A 21007-nucleotide genomic window follows, 5' to 3' on the forward strand; every position below is an offset into this window, starting at 1 on the left:
AGAATTCTAGAGGAGAAGACTAGCCTATTATATTCACCTAGATATTTACTATTTTGGTTTCTCTTCCATCATTCTTGATGTTCCGAGTCTAAGTCTCCTGGTATCATTTCCTTTCTGTCTGAAGAACTTCCTTTAAGCAATTCTTTTAAAGCAGAGCTGCTGGCAACAAATTCTCTGAGTTTTTCTTCCTCTGAGAATGTCTTTATTTCACCTTCATTGCTGACAGATATTTTTACTGCATACAGAATTCTGGGTTGACAGTTCTTTTATTTAAGCACTTTAAAAATGTTATGCCACTTCCTCTGGCCTCTGTGGTTTCTAATGAGAAATTTGCAGTCATTTAAATTGTTTTCCAAAGAGAATACATCATTTTTCTCTGGCTGCTTTGAAGATTTTTTTTTTTTTGTCATCTTTTTCAGCAGATTATCGTGTGTTTGAGTATGTGGATTTCTTTGATTTTATCCTCTTTAGGGTTCTATTTGAATCTGTAGGTTTTTTTCCTTTTGCCATACTTAGCACATTTTCAGCTATTTCTTTAAATAGTTTTAAAAAATACTTCACTCTTTCTCCTTTTCTTATGGGATTCTGATAACTTTATATCTTTTGTTATTGTCCCAAAAGTTCCTGAGGCTCCGTTCTTTTTTTTATTCTGTTCATTTTCTAATCGATCTTTTTTCCTTTCATTGTTCAGATTGGATAATTTCTATTTGCCTTTGGTCAAGTTTACTTTTTCTTCTGTCATCTCCAGTCTGTTTTCAAGCCCATGCAGTGCAGTCCTTTATTATTTTGGTTACTATATTTTTCAGTTCTAAAATTTCCTTTTGGTTCTTTGTATCTTCTGCTTTTTGCTGAGACTTTGTATTTTCCATTTGTTTTGAGAGTGTTTGTGATTGCTTGTTAGAATATTTGTACACGCTGATTTAATGTCTGCATTATATAATTTCAGAATCTGTCTTATCTTGGCATTGGTATCTGTTGATTATCTTTTGCCATGAGAATTGAAATTTTTCATATAGTAAGTAATTTTGGATCATATTCTGGATACTTTGATCGTTATGTTTGGCAGTCTGGGTTTTGTTTAAATCCCATGGAGAGTGCTTATATTTTGTTTTAGTAGGCAAATGACCCTGTTGGGTCAGGCCACAACTTCCTGACGGCCCTCTGTGGGATGTGTTTGTAATATTTTTCAAGCAATTTTTGCAGTGCTGCTTGGGCCTGTCCTGCATGTACACTTCCCAGTGGTCAGTCGGGGACCTGCACAGTGGCCTATGAGTTCAGTTCTCCATGTCTTCAGTGTCCTGATAAGGCCCTGCATGTGTAGTTTGGGGATCAGCCTAGGAGTTCCTGAATCACTTAATGGAGTCACTCTCCCAAGCGCCTCCCTCTCCATGATCTCTTTGATACTTTCTGGTTTTCTGGGACTCTGAGAGGGAAAAAAATAAGTAAACTTATCACCTACTCAGTGATTTCAAGGATAGAATTTTGGTCTTCTTCTCCAATTGGCCTGCTCCAATTTACTTTTTAGAATCTAAAAATAAACGCGACAAGTATTCTGTCCAGGTTTTTTTTTTTTTCTTTTTTTACTGCATTCAGTGGGAGAGTCAGGGTGGGGTGTGATTACTGCATCTGAACTGGAATTGGAACCTCCCACAAGTCAATTTTAGCATCACAAGAGACAACCAGATGCTATTTGTTTTTGCCTTCTGATATGACCTAACAGGAACACACATCACCACTATGATTGAGCCTCCACATCTGTCTTAGTCAGTTTGAACTACTGTGACAGAATACCATAGACTGTGTGGATTAAACAACAGAAACCTATTTCTCACAGTTATGGGAGTCCAAGATCCCGGGTACCAGCATGGTCAGGGTCTTGGTGTGGGCCCTCTTGCTGTTTGTGACCTCACATGGCCCTCCTTGGTGCATACACGCGGAGAGGGACATCCCTTGGCTTCTCTTCATCTTATAAGGGCACTAATCCCATCATGAAGGCACCTCATGACCTCATCTAACCCTAGTCACCTCCCAAAGGCCCCATCTCCTAATACCATCCCACCAGGGATTGGCATTTCAACATATGAATTCCAGGAGACATAACATCAGTCCATGACACTAATCATCAGTTTATAGGAAATTCAGGGCCAGAGAAACATGTTCGTGACCCCATGGGTAGACAGCCCGCCACATCCACGATAGGGATGTTCTTCAGGACCCACTTTCATCCATTAATAAATTCTAAGAAAAAATAGAAGAGAGAACCTGTGGATTGAAGGGGAGGGGGAGAAGGAAGGACACCAGTTGCAGACATGCAGAGTTTGAGGTAAGGGGGTATACGAGCAGAGATGCCCGTGAGGTATCAGGAGAAAGATGTTTATTGCTAGAAGAAAGGTTTGGGGAGCCATCCACAGAAAAATAGAAGTTGAAGCAGTGACATTGGATGAAAGGCAGGCTCAGGTGTTGGATAGGAGGTCACCAGGCCCAGGAAGCCTTTATGGGGAGGAGGAAATGAACTGCCATCAGCAAACTGGCTCTGAGCTGAGTCTAGAGGGGTTTTGAAAATTCAAACCCTCTGATTCCTTAGAGGCTGGGAAAAGGCAAGCGGAATTGAGGAATCTTTCCCTCTGGGCTCCTGCCTCTTGCCCAGAGTGGCGGCCCCTCCCCTCTAGCAGATGCGGAAGAGGTTCTAGCTCCAGAGCGTGGCTGCATGTGGGTCTCGGTGGGCATAGGGCTTATGGGAGAGGCCTCATTGAGGGGACTCTGAAAGCAAGACAAGAGCTTGCAGCCGGCCGCAGGCAAGCCTACTAGTCTCCTTTGAAGGTCAGGGCTGTGAGCATTATTTTCCAGGCCACAAAGAGAACAGTGCTCCTTAATGGGACGGATTATTTGCAGAGAGGCTGAAGCCAGGAGCCTTCCATCCTCAAACAGAGGAAGTCTTGGGGCAGCTCCATTTCTTCCGGTTGCCTGGATTCCAGGGGGATGGAGCTGAGAAGACAAGATCCCCATGAGGTGGGGATGCTGGTCGAGGAAGTAAGCGATCCACCAAGGAATGGGGAGCAGATGGGAAATGCGGGGGCTGGTGACGAGGACTTTCTCATTGATGTATTTTGTCAAGAACTCTTTGAGGTAGAAGAGCGGTGGACTTCACAGACTTTGAATAAATTAAAGACGACATTTCCTACATCCTGCCGGAGACAGATTGCTTCATTTCCTGCCTTGGAGGCGGTCAGTTGCTTTTGGGAGAATGCAGTGAGCCCTTGGTCTTTCCTTCAGATGTGGTTGAAGTAAACGCAGCCAGTTTAATTAACCACCGAGCATAACCTTAACTCATTCCTCCCTCCCTCTGGCAGAGACAGGTTCCCTTTGCTGAGTCTCTGGGCTGGAGAACAGATCCTCAGATCCCTGAGTTTGTTGTGGTAATAAGTGAGGAGCTTTTAAGTCCGCAACTGAGTTTTTGAAGTTGACGCTGCAATTTTCTCCATCCTTGTTGAAATAAATACTGTAAAATACAATGTTCCTCTCCCTAGTTAACTGAGTAAAATGATACATTTTTCAGTGACTGGTAAACTCTAGGAAGGATAAAGAAAACATATTTGGAGCATATTTGTTACTGCTAAAAAATTCAGAGACATCCTTAAGTTCAAAGCATTTCCCGGCCAGTTTATGAGCAACCCCTGGAGAAGGTTCCTGGGTGAGGGTCCAGGGTGAGGCTCCATGGGACCACAGGAATCCCTAAGACCTGACCCTCGCCTATCCAGAGCCTACAGGGTTGGTCCGCCATAGTCTCACTCACCCTGAAGTTAGGCTAAGCCTGGTAAGTAGCTGCAGAGGCCCTAGAACTTAAAACGAGTTGTATGGGGGCTTTGGGGGAGATTTGCATTCTGCCGAGTGCACTCTGCCAAGTCTGCCGAGTGACTGAGCATTTATGCCTTGAAGGACCATTGTTGACAAGGATTTTTCTGAGCTGTGTTGCATCTTGGCCTGACCTGTGTTTGCCTTTGCTGGGGACAGTGCAGGGCCATTCTTAGGAATGATAATTTTTAGACCAGGCTATAATACAGGGTTGCCTTTGGCTCCTTTTAGAACTTTCTGGTCTCTTTTGAAACTATCTTAGGCTGCTGTGCTTGTGGAATTCTTAAGGTTGCTTTTTATAGCTTTTCTTGTTTCCTCCCATGGTTGTCAGCTTTTATTTCTTGCTACAGTTTGTCTGCAAGGTGGCAAGCAGCATCCTCTCACCCTTCTAATTTGCTGTGTCCTTGGGAACCAGAACACAAACCTCGCTGGAATTTACATAAACAGAGAATCAATAGACCCCAAGGGGGGGGGGTAGGGCTTGAAGGCAGGTCCCCGAGGCAGCTCCTCACACTTGAAGGGCATGAACACTGAGATGTGTGTTTTGATGATGCTAAGGAATTTTCTTCTGACTTGCTGCTGGATTTGGAGAGTGTTCCTCTGACATCCTATGCCTCTGTTTCTCTGCCCTGCATTGGGGGTGGGGTCGTGGGGACACAATGTTTTATGAGGAACCGTTGACAAGGAGGAATCTGAGGTGTGGTTGTTTACCAGCAACTCAGGTGCCTAAGTGTGAAAGATACAAGAAATGGGTGTTTGTTGTGGGCCAGGGAAAATTTTGCAAGGGAAAAATAGAAGGAAAGTGAGTGCTCACTGAAACATTTCTGCCAGACTAGACTGTTGAAATTTTTTTAGTGTGGTCTTTCAAACATACTGAAAAAGAAAAGTGAAATTAAATGAACCCCTGCGTTCAAACACCCTGTCTTAACAATCATGTTATCTGTAGTTATAGTATTAAAACTATATTAACTCTAGTTAATAATACTATGTTATATTATTAGTCCATTATATTATAATGATATTATAACTATTAACTATAGTTAATCATATTGTGTTATATATTTGGAAGTTGCTGAGTAGATCTTAAAAGTTCTCCACAAAATAAATTTTATAACTATGTGGTAGTGAATGTTAACTAGACCTTTCGAGGTGAACATTTTGCAATATATACAAATATTGAATTACCCGAAACTAATGGCAGTTATATCTCAATTAAAAAATCGTGTAACCATGTTGCCTGATTTTGCTTCAGATTTTTAAAATAAGACGTCCCAAATATTAGAAGTCTGGTGATGGAGCACAGACTTGTAATGCAGATCCTGTCCCTCTCCGTTCTCCAGACGCATCCACTGTCTTGAACTTAGCGTTGTTTCCTCCCATGCAGATTTTTATTCTTTCAGTATATATATTTTTATCCATCAATAATAAGTAGCATTCTTTTGTATAGGTAACTTCATGCAAATATTACAACCTCGGACATGTTCTTCCACAACTTATATTTGTGAAATGTATTCATCTCGTCTCTGATTCATTCATTTTTCACGGATGTTCACCAAGGGTTGGCAAACTATAGCCCCTGGACAAAATTTAGCCTACTACGTGTTTTTGTAAATAAAGTTTTATTGGACACGGTCACATCCTTCCTTTAAGAATTTTCTATGGCTGCTTTGCATGACAATGGCAAAATTGAGTAAAGACAGAGACAAAGGCTGAATGGTTAGCAAAGCCGAAAACATTTACTCTCTGGCCCTTTACAGGAAGAGTTAGCCAACCGTTACTGTAGAATTCTGCCTTAACATTGTAGCACATTGTACCCATTCACCTGTGGGTGAACATTTGGGTTATTTCTAATTTTATAAATTTTACAAACAATGCTTGAGTAAATAAACATTTTTATTTGTTTGGGATTCTCCCTAGAGTGTATGGCTGGCAGTGAAATTGCCGGGCTGGAGAGCATATGTCCCCTAACTTTACCAGATATTACTGAATTGGTCTCCAAGGTGGATCCACCAATTTGCACGCCCACTGGTAGTCTGTGAGACTTCCTCTCTTTCCGCTTCCTCAAATACCTTAAAATATCAACAACCTGGTATTTTAAGACCTTAAGTTTGGCAAGTCTGATGCGGTTAAAGTGGTGCTTCATTATGGGTGACAGTTGACATTTTTTTTCGTTTTTTATTGACCATTTGCCATTATGGGAATTGCCCAAGAATATCCTTTGCCCATTTTCCTATTGAATTGTTTGTCTTTTTTCCTTCAGAGTTATGAAAGTTCTTTATATATTCTGGCTACTAGTCCTTTCGGTTTTATGCATTAACACCCACCAGTGACTTGGTTTTCAGCCAGTCTGAATTCTTTACCAGAGCTGTGTCTTAGTCCCCAAACCCCGAATTCCGACTGGTACCGGTCCGTGGCCTATTAGGAACTAGACCGCAGAGCAGGGGCTGAGTGGCGGGCAAGCAAGTGAAGCTTCATCTGTATTTGCAGCCACTCCCCAGTTCTGACATCACTGCCTCAGCTCCACCTCAGATGATCAGGCATTAGATTCTCATAGGAGCATTGGTCTCTGGTGACAAAAAGGTTGGAGACCACTGTCTTAAGGTATAGTCAGTCTTAGTACATCTTGAAGATATGAGTGATTTGTATATACACATATATACATATATTCACACATATTTGTAGTATGTATGTATGAACACGTGTGTGCACACACATATATAAATGACTTATTTTTCTTGAGAAAGTCTGCAGCATCTAACTTTGTGAGATTTTAAGGCTGAAGAAAAGTAAATAATTGCTAGCACACAAGGTTGATCCAGCATAGCCTTCCCCACTACGGTGTTCACAGAGGCTTGCAACCACCCCATCTTGGAGCAATTAGTGTCTTCCCAAGGCTGTCTGTTTGAGCGAGCTGATTGTTGCTGATGCTTAGGCTGCATACTCGTGACCCACAAAGTCCCAGGGAAGCTGAAGGCCACCGTGGTGGGATGCGACGGGTTTGGAGGGCTGCCTTGGACAGAAACCGAATGTGATTTGTGGTTTTGGGTTTCCCCATTTTGGTTTTGGCTGAAGTCAGACCTTGGTTTCAGCTTAATCAAATTGAACCATTCTCTGGCCCACAGCAATTTAAATAATTAAAACTTCGTTTTCAGGCCAGACTACTTTCGTTTGACTTTGTACTGGTCCATCATCTTCAAAACTAGGAACACTGGCTTCCCCTATCCCTCTACCTCCTCTGACCTTTCAAATCAAACTTTCTGAGTTGAATAGTTAAAAAATAACTTTGCAAATCCTTCAGGTTTACGGAGCCCTGTGAAATTTACAGTCCTCACAGCCATGGTTTCTGTGTATCTTAACAATAGCTCAGTGAAGCATACGGGGAAGGTCTATGACAGCTGCCATCTTGCAGTTAAGGACCACTGAGAGACTCTGCAGCTGACTTGCCCTTGATCCTATAGCAATCCTCTGTGCTGGGCCTGGCGCCCGCTCTAGTGCTCTTCCCACAATGTGTAATTCAGGGGTGGGCTCAGTTCCTCACCCAACATCCAGGATGCCCCCTCTTATCATCACTAATCTCTCTCCTTCAGAGAGGGTCATCCTCTGGGGGACCGAGACAGACATAACTGGGGGAGCACATCTAATAATCCGAGACCGTGCTACGTGTCAGACTCTACGCTATACATTTTGTTACACGTCATCTCAGTTGATGCTCAAATTAATGCTGTAAGTAGCAGGAGCAGCTTGGTGGGCCTGCGATCGGCACAGCCACACAGGGCTCGTGCTTAACTTAGAAGAGTGCCATGCTTGGTTTTATGCCCTGCTTCATCTGTATTTAAATAATTTTTGAACAGTTGGCCCCACATTTTTTTCAGTTTGTACTGGGCCCTGCAAATTATGTAGCTGGTCCTGTCCACGGATCCAGAAACCGAGGCTCGAGAGGTGAAGTAATTTGCCCAAGATTATACAGCTAATAACTGGCAGAGCTGGGACTGGAGTAATTTCTACTTTGCTACTTCATTTATTAAAAATAGAGCCCCGGAAAAGCCTTGTTTGAATTGCACTGCAAGGAACAGGGAAGCGAGGTAAATTGCGCTATAGAAATACTGATTTTCCATGGAGATTTGCTTATAAGTAGTTTATGGTGACCTCACACTGGCCAGTTTCCAGCCTTGTCTTTGATGGGGGGGATCATATCTGTCATTTCTTTTAAGGTTCCTGAAGGTTCCTGGAATAGGAACCCTGACAGGCTGACCAAGTGGGTTAACGGGCTTCTTTGGTTGCAAAGAAGAAATTGAGACCACTGAGTTTACTTGGTGAGCCATAAAGATACAGGAGGAATAGCTATTGGACCAGATGATGCCATCACCTCCTCAGTGACAGACGTCCCTGGATCCCTGATCAGCTGCTCCCTCTGGCTTTGCTTTTCTCTATGTGTCTCTTTTGCTCCATCCATTCCACTCTCAGCTCTCCTGAGACTTTCAGGTTTGCCCAGGCCCCTCAAAGGCTGCTGGCCTGCCTAGAGGTTGACCACCTGGGGCGAGGCGCTGCCCTCTGGCCATGTGGGTATGGTTATAGGATATCAGCATGGTGACTTGGGGTAAGGGGCTTTGAGAATGAGGCAGAGTGAGTCTTGCCTGTTCAGGTCATTGGCTGGCTAGTGTTCCAGGACAGGCTCTGAGTCAGCCATCGTAGGTGATGAGCTCACTGCTTCCTGAGCAGGACACACTCCTGGCTGGAGAACCTTTTGGGGTGTCCCGTGGGGACTTGCTGGCCTCCCTGATGACCTGGCTCTGTTTTCCTCTCACAGCAGCAAACCCTCTGCTTTGCTCCACTGCCCGTTACCACTGCAAGAACGGCCTCTGCATTGACAAGAGCTTCATTTGCGACGGGCAAAATAACTGTCAGGACAACAGCGACGAGGAAAGCTGCGAAAGTTCTCAAGGTAGGAGACGCCCGAGTGCTAAGAAATGATTGCAACACCACACCGCAGTAGCGCCGAAGGGAGAAAACACCACCCGTACCCACCTCCAGATACAACAGCTGTCTTAACTTTTGCACTTTACCTTGCAGTCCTCGTGCCATGATTTTAACTATAATGCACCTACCGTTTGTTTCCCTCATGTCTTAAATATCAAATATATATTTTTCTCTTCAATATTGAAATTTGCCCCCGCTGCCTTCCACACTGTCACGGGGATCCACTGTGGTTTTCTGAATTACTGCGTTGTTGGGGGCCATCGAGGTTGTTTCTTTCCATCGAATTACTCGTTCAGGGCAAATTCCGCCGAGTGTGACATCTGCGTGGTTCATGGCTCCACCTCGTCATACAGCTGTTTGAAATTATTATTATTTTTTTTTTACTTTAGACGGCTGCTAGCATTGTGTGCACATGTCAGTTCCACTGTAACATCCCAGGCATTCTATGCCGTTCCATTTTTCCCGTTTTTGCTAATTTGGTAGTCATAGAACGATAGTTCTCCAAATGCTTTAATTTGCATTCTCTGATTATGAGCAAAGTTAACATTTTCCCCCATGTGTTTGTTTACTACTTTGTTTCCTCTTGTGTGAATCGTCTACTCATATCAGGGCTCTCGGTCTCAGAGCTATTTTCTGGAAGCTGAAGGATGCAGTTGGGGGATGGAAAGATGAGCTTTTTAGGGAACTCAGAAGGATACAGTGGGGTCATATCCTCTCTCATGAAAACCAACCGGGTACATTTCTTATTGACTCTTTTCCAGTAAACATGTATTTTCTTCAGCGGCGAGAGGAAAATGCAAAGATTTAAAAATGTTCGTCCATTTTAAGACATACTAAAACGTATATATTTCTGTTATAAACTGGTATCTGTATGCAGTCTTTTTTCACTTAATATTATATTGCTGTGATTCACGCCTATTATTATTTGTTGGTACAGTTCATTTTCTTGACTGTTATTCAGTATTCTACTGTTGTAAAGGTACCACAGTTTATAGGTTTAATAAAACTGTAAAAAAGAAAAGCCAGAGAAAGATGGTTAACTGGCTAACCCATTAGTTGGGAGATAGAATGCATGAGAGAAGCTCCATGAAGTTAGATGCAGGTTCTTTTCGAGGTCCTAGCTTTTATTTTGGTTGGCGTTTATTATGTTGTTAAAAATGAATGAATGAACAAATGTGTTATGAATAGACAGACCACTGGCAAGAATGGGTCACAAACCAGGGATTATGATTGATCCAAATCTATACTCCTGAGGACCATAGACAAGAAAATACAAAATGTACATGAGCATAGACTTTGCCAAAATGTGTGCAGAGAACAGCTCTGGGAGGTGAGTCTTGGATAAAATTTGCCTCTGATTGTCTTTGCCTAGAAAATCCCCTCCTTGAGTTTTTGCTTCAACAGAGGGTCTCAGAGTTTGAACCTCAGCAGCATCGGCATCGCGTGGGGAGTCCTTGGAAATGCAGAGCTAAGGCTACACCCCATACCAGCTGAATCAAATGGGGAGCAATCTGTGTTATCACAACCCTCCCAGGTGATGCGAATGCACTTTAAAGTCTGGCAACCACTGTTCTACACTGAGAGGTTTCTAATCTTGCCATTTGCCTAGGAATTTCTAAACTTCTTAGCCTTAGACAAAGTTACATTTTTATAAACTAAAAGTTATGCCAGTATACCTCCTGTGGCATGTGCCACCGGCAGTGATAGATTCCAAATGCAGGGAACAGTAGTCACAAAGTCAAGTAAATATTAGTATAGATAGGAGGGACTGAGGAAAATTTTCTGTAAATATTATTTCTTACATAGTTTCTTATGGGTTTACTAGATTCACTTACAGTGCCCTGAGAGGTTCAGCAAAAGGCCTCCTAAGTCTAAAACTTGGAAGTTAGGGAGTTCGTCCTGATGGTTTAGATAGTGCCTCTCCGCTTCACATGCCCATCTCAGCATTTTGCTGAGGCAGAGTTTTGCTTGCCCTGAAGAACTGTCCCTGGGTAGGCTGGTTAAATTAGTATTTCTAAATCCAGCTCATTTCTCTCTATCCATATTGTACTTTCATAATACAAACATGAGGTATAGGACAAGTTGGTGGTGGGCACATACACCTGAAGCAAATACCTTATTGGAGCAACCTTCCTTAGCATCTCAGCTTTGAGCCTTCCATACCCAAATGACAGTCCTCTTAGAAAGTAAGCTCTGTTTGCACATGCTCTCAGAAAACAAGTCGCATTAGGATGTGGGTAACAACTGTTGGTTAACAGTTGTTACCAACAGTATAACAGCTTCTGAGCAACGGTGCTTATTGTGAAAGGGTGCATTGTCATTAGCTACCTAAGAATGGGAAGCCTGCCTTTTTTTTCTTGCCTCTTGAGTCCCAAAGAGTCCTACTGAGTAGCACAAAGTCCTGCACATAGTAAGTTTAATAAGTGCTAAAGAGTGGAAAAGATATCTTTGTCGGGTGTCATGTTATTAAGCTGTGTTCAACTTGTACCGTATGTGTTTTTAAGTTATGTGAATTCAAGAACCCACAATCTGTTAAAATAATCATAGTAAGTATTATTATGATTGTTTAAATAAAGTAGATAATTCTGTTGTCCCCTCGGGGGAGCATGTCCTGCAGTGATCATGAGATGGGGGCCCGCTGTCCCCTTGGCCACTCTGCAGTTCTGCATCTGTCTTATGATAGAACATCCCCCTGCTCCAAGTGTGACTCCGGTACTGAAGGGTATTCTTTCTTCCTATCAGGTAGCCTCTGAATGCAAACCAAAGTCTACGGCCATGCCACCCTGAACAAGCCCGATCCCGTCTGATCTCGGAAGCTAAGCAGGGCTGGGCCTGGTTAGTACTTGGATGGGAGACTACCTAGGAAGACCAGGTGCTGTAGGTGTAAAAAATAAAAAAAATAAGAGATTGTAAGCTGACAAGGTCCTTGCAATCTGTGAGGTCAACCAAGGGTTGCCTCGCCTATAAATAAAAAATAAAAAAATAAATGCAAACCTATTCCTAATTTTGGTGCTTGAACAAAGGAACACCAGTGTACCAGTGCTGGAGGAAAACCTGTCACATGAGCTTTTGAGCCCCCGGGCTCCATGTGGTGTCTTCCTGAAGAATTTCAGAGGCATCTCAACTAGACAATACATCATCTTGTACCACATCAGATTTGACCCACTGTCAGCATTCTTCTAACCTTACTATACGCTGGGTACTGTGCTAAGCACCTTCTGTGTGCGAGCTCATTTAGTCCAAATGTATCCTGTCTGCTTCTGCCAGGCTGCCAGTCCTTGAAAAATGCATCGTCGCTTTCAATGGATGTGGGAGAAGAAAATTATATTTTATAATGTTTATTTTGATGGAGTGGAGAAAACTGGCTCTGCGACAGGAAATACGGTGTTTGAAATACTTTTCTCCTGATATGAAGAGGGCACGGAGGAGTGGTGTCCCCACGCTGGCGACAGCAGCTTGTGCACCGCTCCTGCCTTCTTCCGCTCGTCCGACTTGGTTCCCTTCCTTCTCCTCGGCCTTTACAGCCGACCGCGAACTGTCAGGAATCGGAATTGGGAATGGGACTGTGAAAGGAGTCATTACCATGCCTTTCTATTCCATATGGGATGTATTACACACCAGGGAACCCATTGAATTTTAATTAGGGCCTCATTGATTGGAAACATAAGCTGTTTACCAGGTAATTCCAAAAGCAGTGGCTTTGGAGCAGGCTTGCATGTGGATTTTCTGTTGCCTAGGATGTCTCTTTGGGGGGTCGGGGTACATCTGAGGGTCAGCAGGTGCTGCCATGTGGGTGTGGCCAGCACTCAGATGACCTTAAATATGTTGAATTCAATCCTAATTAAACGGATTCTTTCCCGCTTTGGATAAATGACTAAATGTGGCAGGCAGCCTTTAAAGGTCCCCACCCCTTGGGGTACACTCCCCGGTATAATCCTAATAACCCTTTGAACACGATCTGGACTTTGTGACTTGCTTTTTTTTAAAAAAAAAAAAAGGTTAAAAATACACATAAAATGTACTATCCTAACCATTTTTAAGGGTACAGTTTGGTAGTGTTGAAGTATATTCACATTGTTATATGCCTATCTCCAGAACTTTTTCATCTTGCAAAACTGAAACTCTGTACCCATTATATAACACCCCTCCCCTACCAATTCTCCCCTCCCCCCAGCCCCTGGCAACCAATGTTCTTTCTGTCTCTATGAATTTGACTACTCTAGATACCTCATGTAAGGGGAATCTTACAGTAGTTGTCTTTTTCTGACTGACTTATTTTTCACTTAGCCTAATGCCTTCAAGTTTCATCCACATTGTAACATGTGTCAGATTTCCTTCCTTTTTAATTAAGGCTGAATAATACTCCATTGTATGTCTGTCCCGCATTTTGTTTATCCATTCATCTATTGATGAACGCTTGAGTTGCTTCCACCTTTTGGCTATTGTGAATAATGCTGCTGTGAACATAGATGTACAAATTGTGACTTGCTTTTAACAAAGAGAATAGCATCAAAAGTGATGGGATGTCAGTTCCATGATTAGATTACAAAAGACTCTGGCGTCTGTTTTGCTTACTCTCATTCTCGTTCATGCTGATGGAAGCCAGCTGCCATGTTTTAAGCTGCCCTATGGATAGGCCCATGTGACAAGGACCTGGGGAGGGCTCTGACCAGAGCCACTGGAAAACTTAAGGCCTGCCTGTAGCCACCTGCGTGAGCTTGAAAGCGTCTCCTCCTCTGGTCCAGCTATCTGAGCTATCTGAGGCCCTAGCAGACACCTTGAGTGTAGCCCTATAAGAGGCCTTGAGTGAGACCTAAGCTCCTCCTGGATTTCTGATAGAAACTGTGAGATAATAAACATTTGGGTTGTTTTTTTTTTTAAGTCTCTGAGTTTTGGGTTATGTGGTAAGTAGTCAGTAATAGATAACTTATACACTGAATACCTCTCAAGTGGGCCCCAATTCTGATCGCTGTGGTCACAGAGAGCTTATGAAGACTCAGGTGATGTGCGGGGGTCAGGCCTCCGGAAGGAGATCCGGCAGGGCGTTTACAAAGATCGCTGTAAGAGTTGGGCACCATTCCAAGCATTTGACGTATGTTTCCCCAGTTAGTCCTCACGACATCTCAGGGAGAGAGGTCCTTCTCACAGAAAATGAGCCCCGTTTTCTAGATGAAGAATGCGAGGACCAGAGTTGTTCGTGGTCACGCCACGTCCACACAGCGAGTAAGTGGTAAAGTCGGCATGGAACTCCGGTCATCCAGCACACAAACTAATGTTCTTCGCAGTTCTCCATGGCTCTTTGTCACCCTGTGAGACTGCCGTCTGGTTGTCACTGTGCTGTGACCAGGAACACCAGGCAGCCGATGCAGCCCTTGGTCCTACACGCTCGGGGGGGAGGCTGTGTGTGAACGCTGGCGTGTTCTTCCTCTTTCAGTACTCAGGTCTTCCTTTCAGTGAGAAAGATTAATGATTCCTTTCCACCTTTCCACCTCATGAGGAATGCTGGGACGTTAAGCCCGTTTGAGGAAGCCGCCAGTGCCAGGATAGTTAATTGAGTATTTTGGCAGTTGGGTTGCAGTTTCGTTATCTTGCTTGCTGTATTCTGGTGATAACGCTTAAGAAGAATCTGGAAAGTTGGCAGTGAGGTTTGGCACCTCACCAGAAGCTAAGTGACAGCTTTGTCCTATTTCTTCTGTAGAATTTTGTGTGCGTGTGTGTGTGTGTGAGAGAGAGAGCGTGAGCGAGCGCACAATTGTTACTGGCATTTTTGTCAACGGGCAGGTAATGTGGGTCCCCTATCTTCCAGGCCCTGCACTATATGCAGGCGACACGGAAGTGCTCTTGACTCTTCTCCTGTTGTGTCCTTCCCCTCAAATCCATATGTCGAAGTCCTAAACCCCAGCACCTCAGGATATGACTTTATTTGGAAATAGGGTCATTGCAGATATAATTAATTAAGATGAGGTCAAACTGGAGTAGGGTGGGTCTCTAATCCAATGTGACTGGCATCCTTATAAAGGGCAGATTTGGACTCAGACACACACACACACACACAGGAAGAATGCTATGTGAACATGAAGGCAGAAATTGAGGTGATGTATCTTCAAGACAAGGAATGCCAAAGATTCCCAGAAAACCACTGGAATCTGGGGAAGAGGCATGGAACAGGTTCTCCCTATGGCCCTCAGCAGGAACCAACCCTGCCCATGTCTGGTACCCAGAAGTGTGGGACAGTGACTTTCTGTCGTTTAAGCCATCCCTTTGTGGTGCTTCATTACGGTAGCCGTAGCAACTGTTACAGCCCCCAGGAGGTCACACTCGGGCAGGGCACAGCCATACACAGGTGCCACAGTAGACTTATGGACAAGGGGATGCGAAACTGTCAGTGAGTGGCCGAAGTGCAAAAGCACAGTGAGACAAGGACCTGCGAGGAATGTGTAGAAAAGGCAAACTCAGGATGCTCTGGAATGAATGCCACAGGAATCTGCAGGGTGCGGAAGGCCTTCTTGAGAAAGAGGTGCTGAGTTTGAAACCAGAAGGATAAGGGGGAGTTCACTGGCCAAGAGGAGGGGCGGGTAGAGGGAAGAGGAACTACACGTCAGAAGATCCAGAATTGAGAGACAGTGAGGTGTACTTGAGGAGCGGATGATCCGCAGGGCGTCCTTGGGGTGGACAGAAAGAGAATAACTAACTAGGGAGGGAGCTGGAGTGATCGTGCTGGCCTGTGGACTGGTGGTCTCCTGGAAAGCCACGTGAAGGATTTTGGACTTTCTCCAGTGGGCAGTGGGAAGTCACAGACTAGACATGTGAAGGTGGTAACAGTGGGAATAGACAGAGAAATGGCTTCAAGAAGTATTTGAGACTAGCATTGCCAAGGTTCGATGATAAACTGGATGAGGGTGGCAAGGGATAGAAATAGCCCATGGAGGTTCGCCATGGTTTGCTAATTCTGCAGACCTGGAGGAGCTGCTCTGTTTTCCAGGTGTGCGTGCTTTTTGCCCTTCTCCTCAAGGCTCCCCACTAGGCGAGGTAATTGAGAGTAAAAGGAGCTTATGCCTTTGGAAGAGACCTTTGCTTTCTGTTGCAAGAAAACCGAGTGTCTGAGCAGCCAAAGATCATTTCTGGAGAAATCATGGTGAGCAGTGAGATGGGAAAAGGGCTAGTTTTTAGTTCAGTTTTTCAAATACAAAAGGAAGAGAGCTTTATATATTTTTTAAAAATAGTCTAGATTTAGGGGATCCAACCAAAAATGTCACAACCTAGAATTTGATGGGTAGTCAACACTTACCACAAAACTCATGGCTGCCCAGTGATGTCAAGAGCTTCGTTAGAGGGGCCCTCAGAAAGAATCGTCACCCCAAAAGAATTCATTTGGCTTTACTTAGAATAAGACTGCCGAAGGAATGCAGAAGCCTTTTTTTTTTTTCCACTTTTAATTTGAGCATTTGAAAGCCCAGCTGGGCTGGGAAAGGCAGAAATGCTGACTCCATTGGAAGAAACAGATGGAGGTCAGGAGAGGTTGATTGCCGCCTCTCTGTACCTATGGGGTTTTCTTCTTAGTAACTGAGCTTTTGCAACAGGAGTTTGAGGATTTCTAAAATGTCCGTCATTTAGAAGCAAGTCAGAATGATTCTGCACTGAGGATGGTGATTGCTTCCTGATCTCATAGTCCCCGTAGGAATCTTCAGAGCTTTTAGTCTCCTCCATTCCTTGCACATGTCCCTCTTTCTCTTCCTCTCCTGGCTCCATCTGTCCCTTTCTCTCCCTGGCATGTGTTATTAGAGTCCCACCTGGACACTTGGCAGAGCATGCCTCTTCCTGAGGTGGATGGACCAAGTTTCAGGGCAATGGGACCAAGCGTGGGACTTGCTGCCCGTCTGCAGGTCTGCTCTGCAAGTGTTCTAAGCCGCAGGACTGCTGTGCTGTGCTGCTTGGTTATGCAAGGGACCTTGTCCATCCAGTCCATGGATGGCGTGTGGTCCTCAGCTCCCCGCACCGCCCCCAACACGTCTGTTTTCTTGACTCTTCCTCATAGTCGTCCAAACTCAAATCATTTGCAGAGTGCCTGCTATTGTCCAGCCCCACCCAGGTTCTGGAAGAAATACAGAGCTAGACCAGATCAAAGCAGCTCACTGTCTACAAGGGAGAAACTTAGTGCCCTATAGATAATGACCCTAAATACTCTGATAAATGCTGTCACAGAAGAATGAGCAGTGGGAGACAAGAGGACATGACTGGGCCAGCGAAGAATGACTGTTTTTCCCAGGGGAATGTGAAATCTCTGCCCAGAGATATGAAATCTCCACCTAGTCTTTAAGAATAAACAAAAATTGACCCATAAGCAGGCACCAGGCTGAGCATCTAGCCAGAGAAAGTATCATATTTAAAGACAGATTCCTTATGACCGGAGCACAGTGTGCGTGTGTATGTGCGGTGGGGGATATGCGGGGACGTGAAGCTGTCGGGGTAGGTCGAGGCCAGCTTGTGAAGGCCTCCTCCTTGCGTGCTTCAGTTGGAAGGTGGAGCCAGAAGAAGAAAATCAGGAGAAATGAGATGCTCAACTCTGGAAAAAGAACTCACGGGAGGGGCTAATTATCACTGCACACAGTGAGAATTTGATTCTCTGCGGGTCTGATTGAGCTCTGCTCTCCCATGGGCAGGGGAAACCTAATTGAGACTTGGGGATACTGTACATGAATCTGGAGAATAATAGATCCTGTGAATTCTCCAAGATGAGAATTGTTTGGGAGGGCAGAGGTGATGGGAACGAACAGTCGAGATATTCCCAACCTCCCACTCTTGACTAGTGTCTTGAAAATCTTTCTTAGGTTATGCAATCCAGTAATTATCTTTCTTCTTTTCTCTTCTCTTCTCTCCTCTTCCTCTCCCTCTTCCTCTTCCCTTCTCTTCTTTTTCCAAGGCTGGCTCCCTGAGAGCTCTGTGGCCTGTGAAAAGTGGAAATGTGCTCTCGTGTTGTAAATATCTTGCCATACCCACCCCCAAAACACTCCCAGCACTTCTTTCTCTCTGTTTCTCTCTGGAAACTCAGCAGGTTATCAGTCTGTGTAACCTTTGGTTCTAGAATGCCACAAAATGACAGTGACCTACATTCTCCATCTATGAGTTTTCTTCCTTGAGATCTTGTGCCCTCCATAATGTGTGCACCACTCCAATTTGCATCAGTAGGTCAGCTTTTATTGAGGGTCTCCTTTTGCAGAACATACTGCTAGGTGCTGTGTGAAGTCAAGATTATTCCTAGGAGCTGCTCCATTTTCTAGTAGCTTATGTTTCAGTTGGAGAGGAAGACCAGGGATACACAACCACCCCTTTGACCAGCACTACCAACTTGAAAAATGTCATGTGAAACACGAACACACCATATATTCTGGGTGCCAAGGTATTGTAGATGTGATATGTTAGCTGTCCTGTCCTCAGCTCCTTTTAGACTGTCCACTCAGGACCTTAAGGCAGAAGGGCCAGCCTTCTGCTCTCCAAGACGGCTGCCATCACCTCAGCCGCTGTCAACCCAACTAGGCATGGGCACCTGACCGTGGGCCCATCAGTTTATGGGCTGGCCAACAGTGAGTCGGAGTATCTCTCTCAAACTCAGATATTCAGGGCTGAATCAGCCCTAGGAGGCTCAGCAGACATGTAGGGATAGGATACAGCCACATAGAAGCCACAATTGGGGAGGGTAGAATTCATTGTAGAGGGTGCTAGTCTGCCTGGATGTGTAAGAGGCCAGAGGTAGCAGATGGAGAAAGTATTTGCTTTATCCTGGATGGCTTCCCAAGTCCCCGCTCTAGTTCCTATGAGGCCCAATGTCTCTACCTTCAGTGATGCTTCTGTGTCCTAGAGTAAGCCTTTCCTTCCATTAGAACTGACTTGAGTGGGTTGCATGAGATAATCTATTGTAAGTGCTCAGTGTCAGTCATTCATGGCGTCATGGAAGATGTATTGCGTACTTCAGATAAACAAAAGAGCGAGAAGATGGGCAATGTACAGAAAAGAAGGCTGTGTGCCAATCCTTTGGGGACCTTTAAGATCTAGTTTCTAGTGTTCCTTCTCTGATTCCTTTTGGCATTAGGTTCTTAGTTTGGAAGACCTGAAGTGGTCCACAGATTCTGTATTAGTCAGGAAGTAGGCTAAGCCGCTATAACAAACAGACCGCATTATACAGTGGCTCAAATAAGATGGTGGTTGTAGTTTAAACAAGTGCCTTATACGAGAGTTGCAGTTTTTTACATATAACAGCCCAGAGAGGAGCAGCCTGGGCCAATAGGGAGCTCTGCCCGGCTCAGGGCTCTCAAGGCCACTCCATGGTCACTATTTCCCAGGCGTTAGGATGAAGGATAAAAAGGGAAGACCAAGCCAGGCTGGTTCATTTTTAAGGCGATGACCCCAAAGTTGCACACGTTACTTTTATTCATAATCCAGTGCCTTGAATTTACTTAGTCCTTGACCTCACCTATCTGCAAGAAAGGCTGAGAAATGTATTCTTTATTGTTGTGGGTACTTATATGCTCAACTAAAACTCAGGAAAACCTCTTCTGAAAAGACAGAAAGGGAGAATGGATGGACACTAGGGAATAATTAACCACAGTCCCTGCCACAAGACTCTTTTAAACTGGACCAATAGTTCAAAGGTTGGCTTAGGCTAATAGCATGTCCTTTGGTTTTTTGCACTGACCACTATGAGAACACAGTCTTTTCTCTGAGTGTCATTAATCCACACAGCCTGAGAGAGAACACTCAGTGTGCGCTTTGCCTCCGTGGGCCCTCTCAAACAAAATGTATCTGAGCTGGAATGCCCTGCAGTGCCAACAGGAGAAACTGAGGTACACATCCAATAGAGGCGACCCCCTTCGTCCTAAGTGTCTAGTTAAAGAGATGCTGCAGAGATTTCGTTCCTTCTTTTATGGACCCTTCCATTCTAAACTTGTAGTGACCCTTTAAGGGCCAAGTTTTTACCTTGATTTTGTAGTCTGATCAAGGTAATAGTTCTTCTTTTGATGACAGGAAGCTGACTTTGATTTTGCTTTTTGTACAGAAGTCAGTGGGCCTCAGATGTGGGTCACTTTGAATCTGAGGGAACTCTCCGAGGACATATGCTTTGTTCTCATTATCTGATTTGTTAGGCAGTCTTTCCCACCACGTGGCTCAGAACCTTTTATAGATTTTCCTTCCAACTCTTTCGGTCAACTAGTGGCTGCCTGCTTCCCTTCTGGAAATAAGCTGTGTATTTGGGGGAAGTGACTCTATGGTGTCTTCCTCATCCCCATGCGACCCACGGCCCAAATCCTCTCTGACTTTCTGCCAACCTCAACGTGGCAGTTTTAAAGTACATCCAACAATTCTTTGGCTTTTGTCTCATCAAGAAGTGGAGGCTGTGTTCTTCCCTTGGAAACTGGGCCGACTTATGTGCCCGTTTTGACTAAGAGAGTACGGCAGAAGTGATGCTATGAGACTTCTATGGCTAGGATGTTAAGGCTGTGCAACTTCCTCCTTGCTCTTGGAACACTTCCTCTTGAAAGCTTCGGCTGCCATGTAAACCGTTCCATTTCCCTCAGGCCACCATATTGTAAGGTAGCCCAAACTAGTCTTCTCAGAAGCCATAGAGACATCCATGAAGAGAGAGAGAAGTGCCTGAGCAGCCCCGGGCTGCTTCAGCCACTGTCTGACTTCAAGAGTATGTGAAACCTGGAGTCAGAACCACTGCTGCTTTCCTGAATTCCTGAACCACAGTCACTGTGACAGATAACAAAATGTTGTCGTTTTGAGCCATTAAATTGGGGGGGTGATTTGTTATGCAGCAGTAGCTCATAAGAACCTCAGTCACTCAAAAAGCATCTCCCTGCAGCATTAATCTGCAACCCAAGGTAGAGAAGCTGATTGGCTCAAATCCTCCACTGGGCCCCATGCTTCCCACGACGGCTTTCATGCACACTTGTGTTCCTGGGCTCGCTCGAAGATGGCCTTGCATGTGTAGGCCAGCAAGGCTCTTGGCCCCCAGACTCTGCTGGGTCATGTCTCAGTCACAGAAAGTTCTGCCCAGTCACCCCACAGGCTCATTCCCCAAATGACAGCCCAGCCCTTCCTCCCCTCAGGCATAACCCACTGCACTGCGTAAGGTGCTTCTGACAGAAGCTGAGCCTGCATTCCTGACCCACCGGGTCCT

General features: G+C 44.7%; 1 protein-coding gene and 1 non-coding gene across 6 annotated transcripts in view; both read left to right on the plus strand.

Moving 5' to 3' along the window:
* The window catches only part of LDLRAD3 (low density lipoprotein receptor class A domain containing 3), a 213138-nt gene that overhangs the window by 101750 nt on the left and 90381 nt on the right, over positions 1–21007 (plus strand). For all 5 annotated transcript variants that reach the window (XM_039867118.1, XM_039867154.1, XM_039867135.1 and 2 more), the window contains one exon: positions 8660–8794. In XM_039867118.1, the coding sequence (XP_039723052.1) occupies positions 8660–8794 (135 nt within the window). The remainder of the gene's footprint in view (positions 1–8659; positions 8795–21007) is intronic.
* On the plus strand, positions 11595–11713 carry LOC120609496 (5S ribosomal RNA). The gene has a single exon (XR_005654783.1). It is a non-coding gene; the product is annotated as a 5S ribosomal RNA (ribosomal RNA).

Source organism: Pteropus medius, unplaced genomic scaffold (genome assembly GCF_902729225.1).
Source record: "Pteropus medius unplaced genomic scaffold, Ma_sr-lr_union100, whole genome shotgun sequence".
Lineage (NCBI taxonomy): Eukaryota > Metazoa > Chordata > Mammalia > Chiroptera > Pteropodidae > Pteropus > Pteropus medius.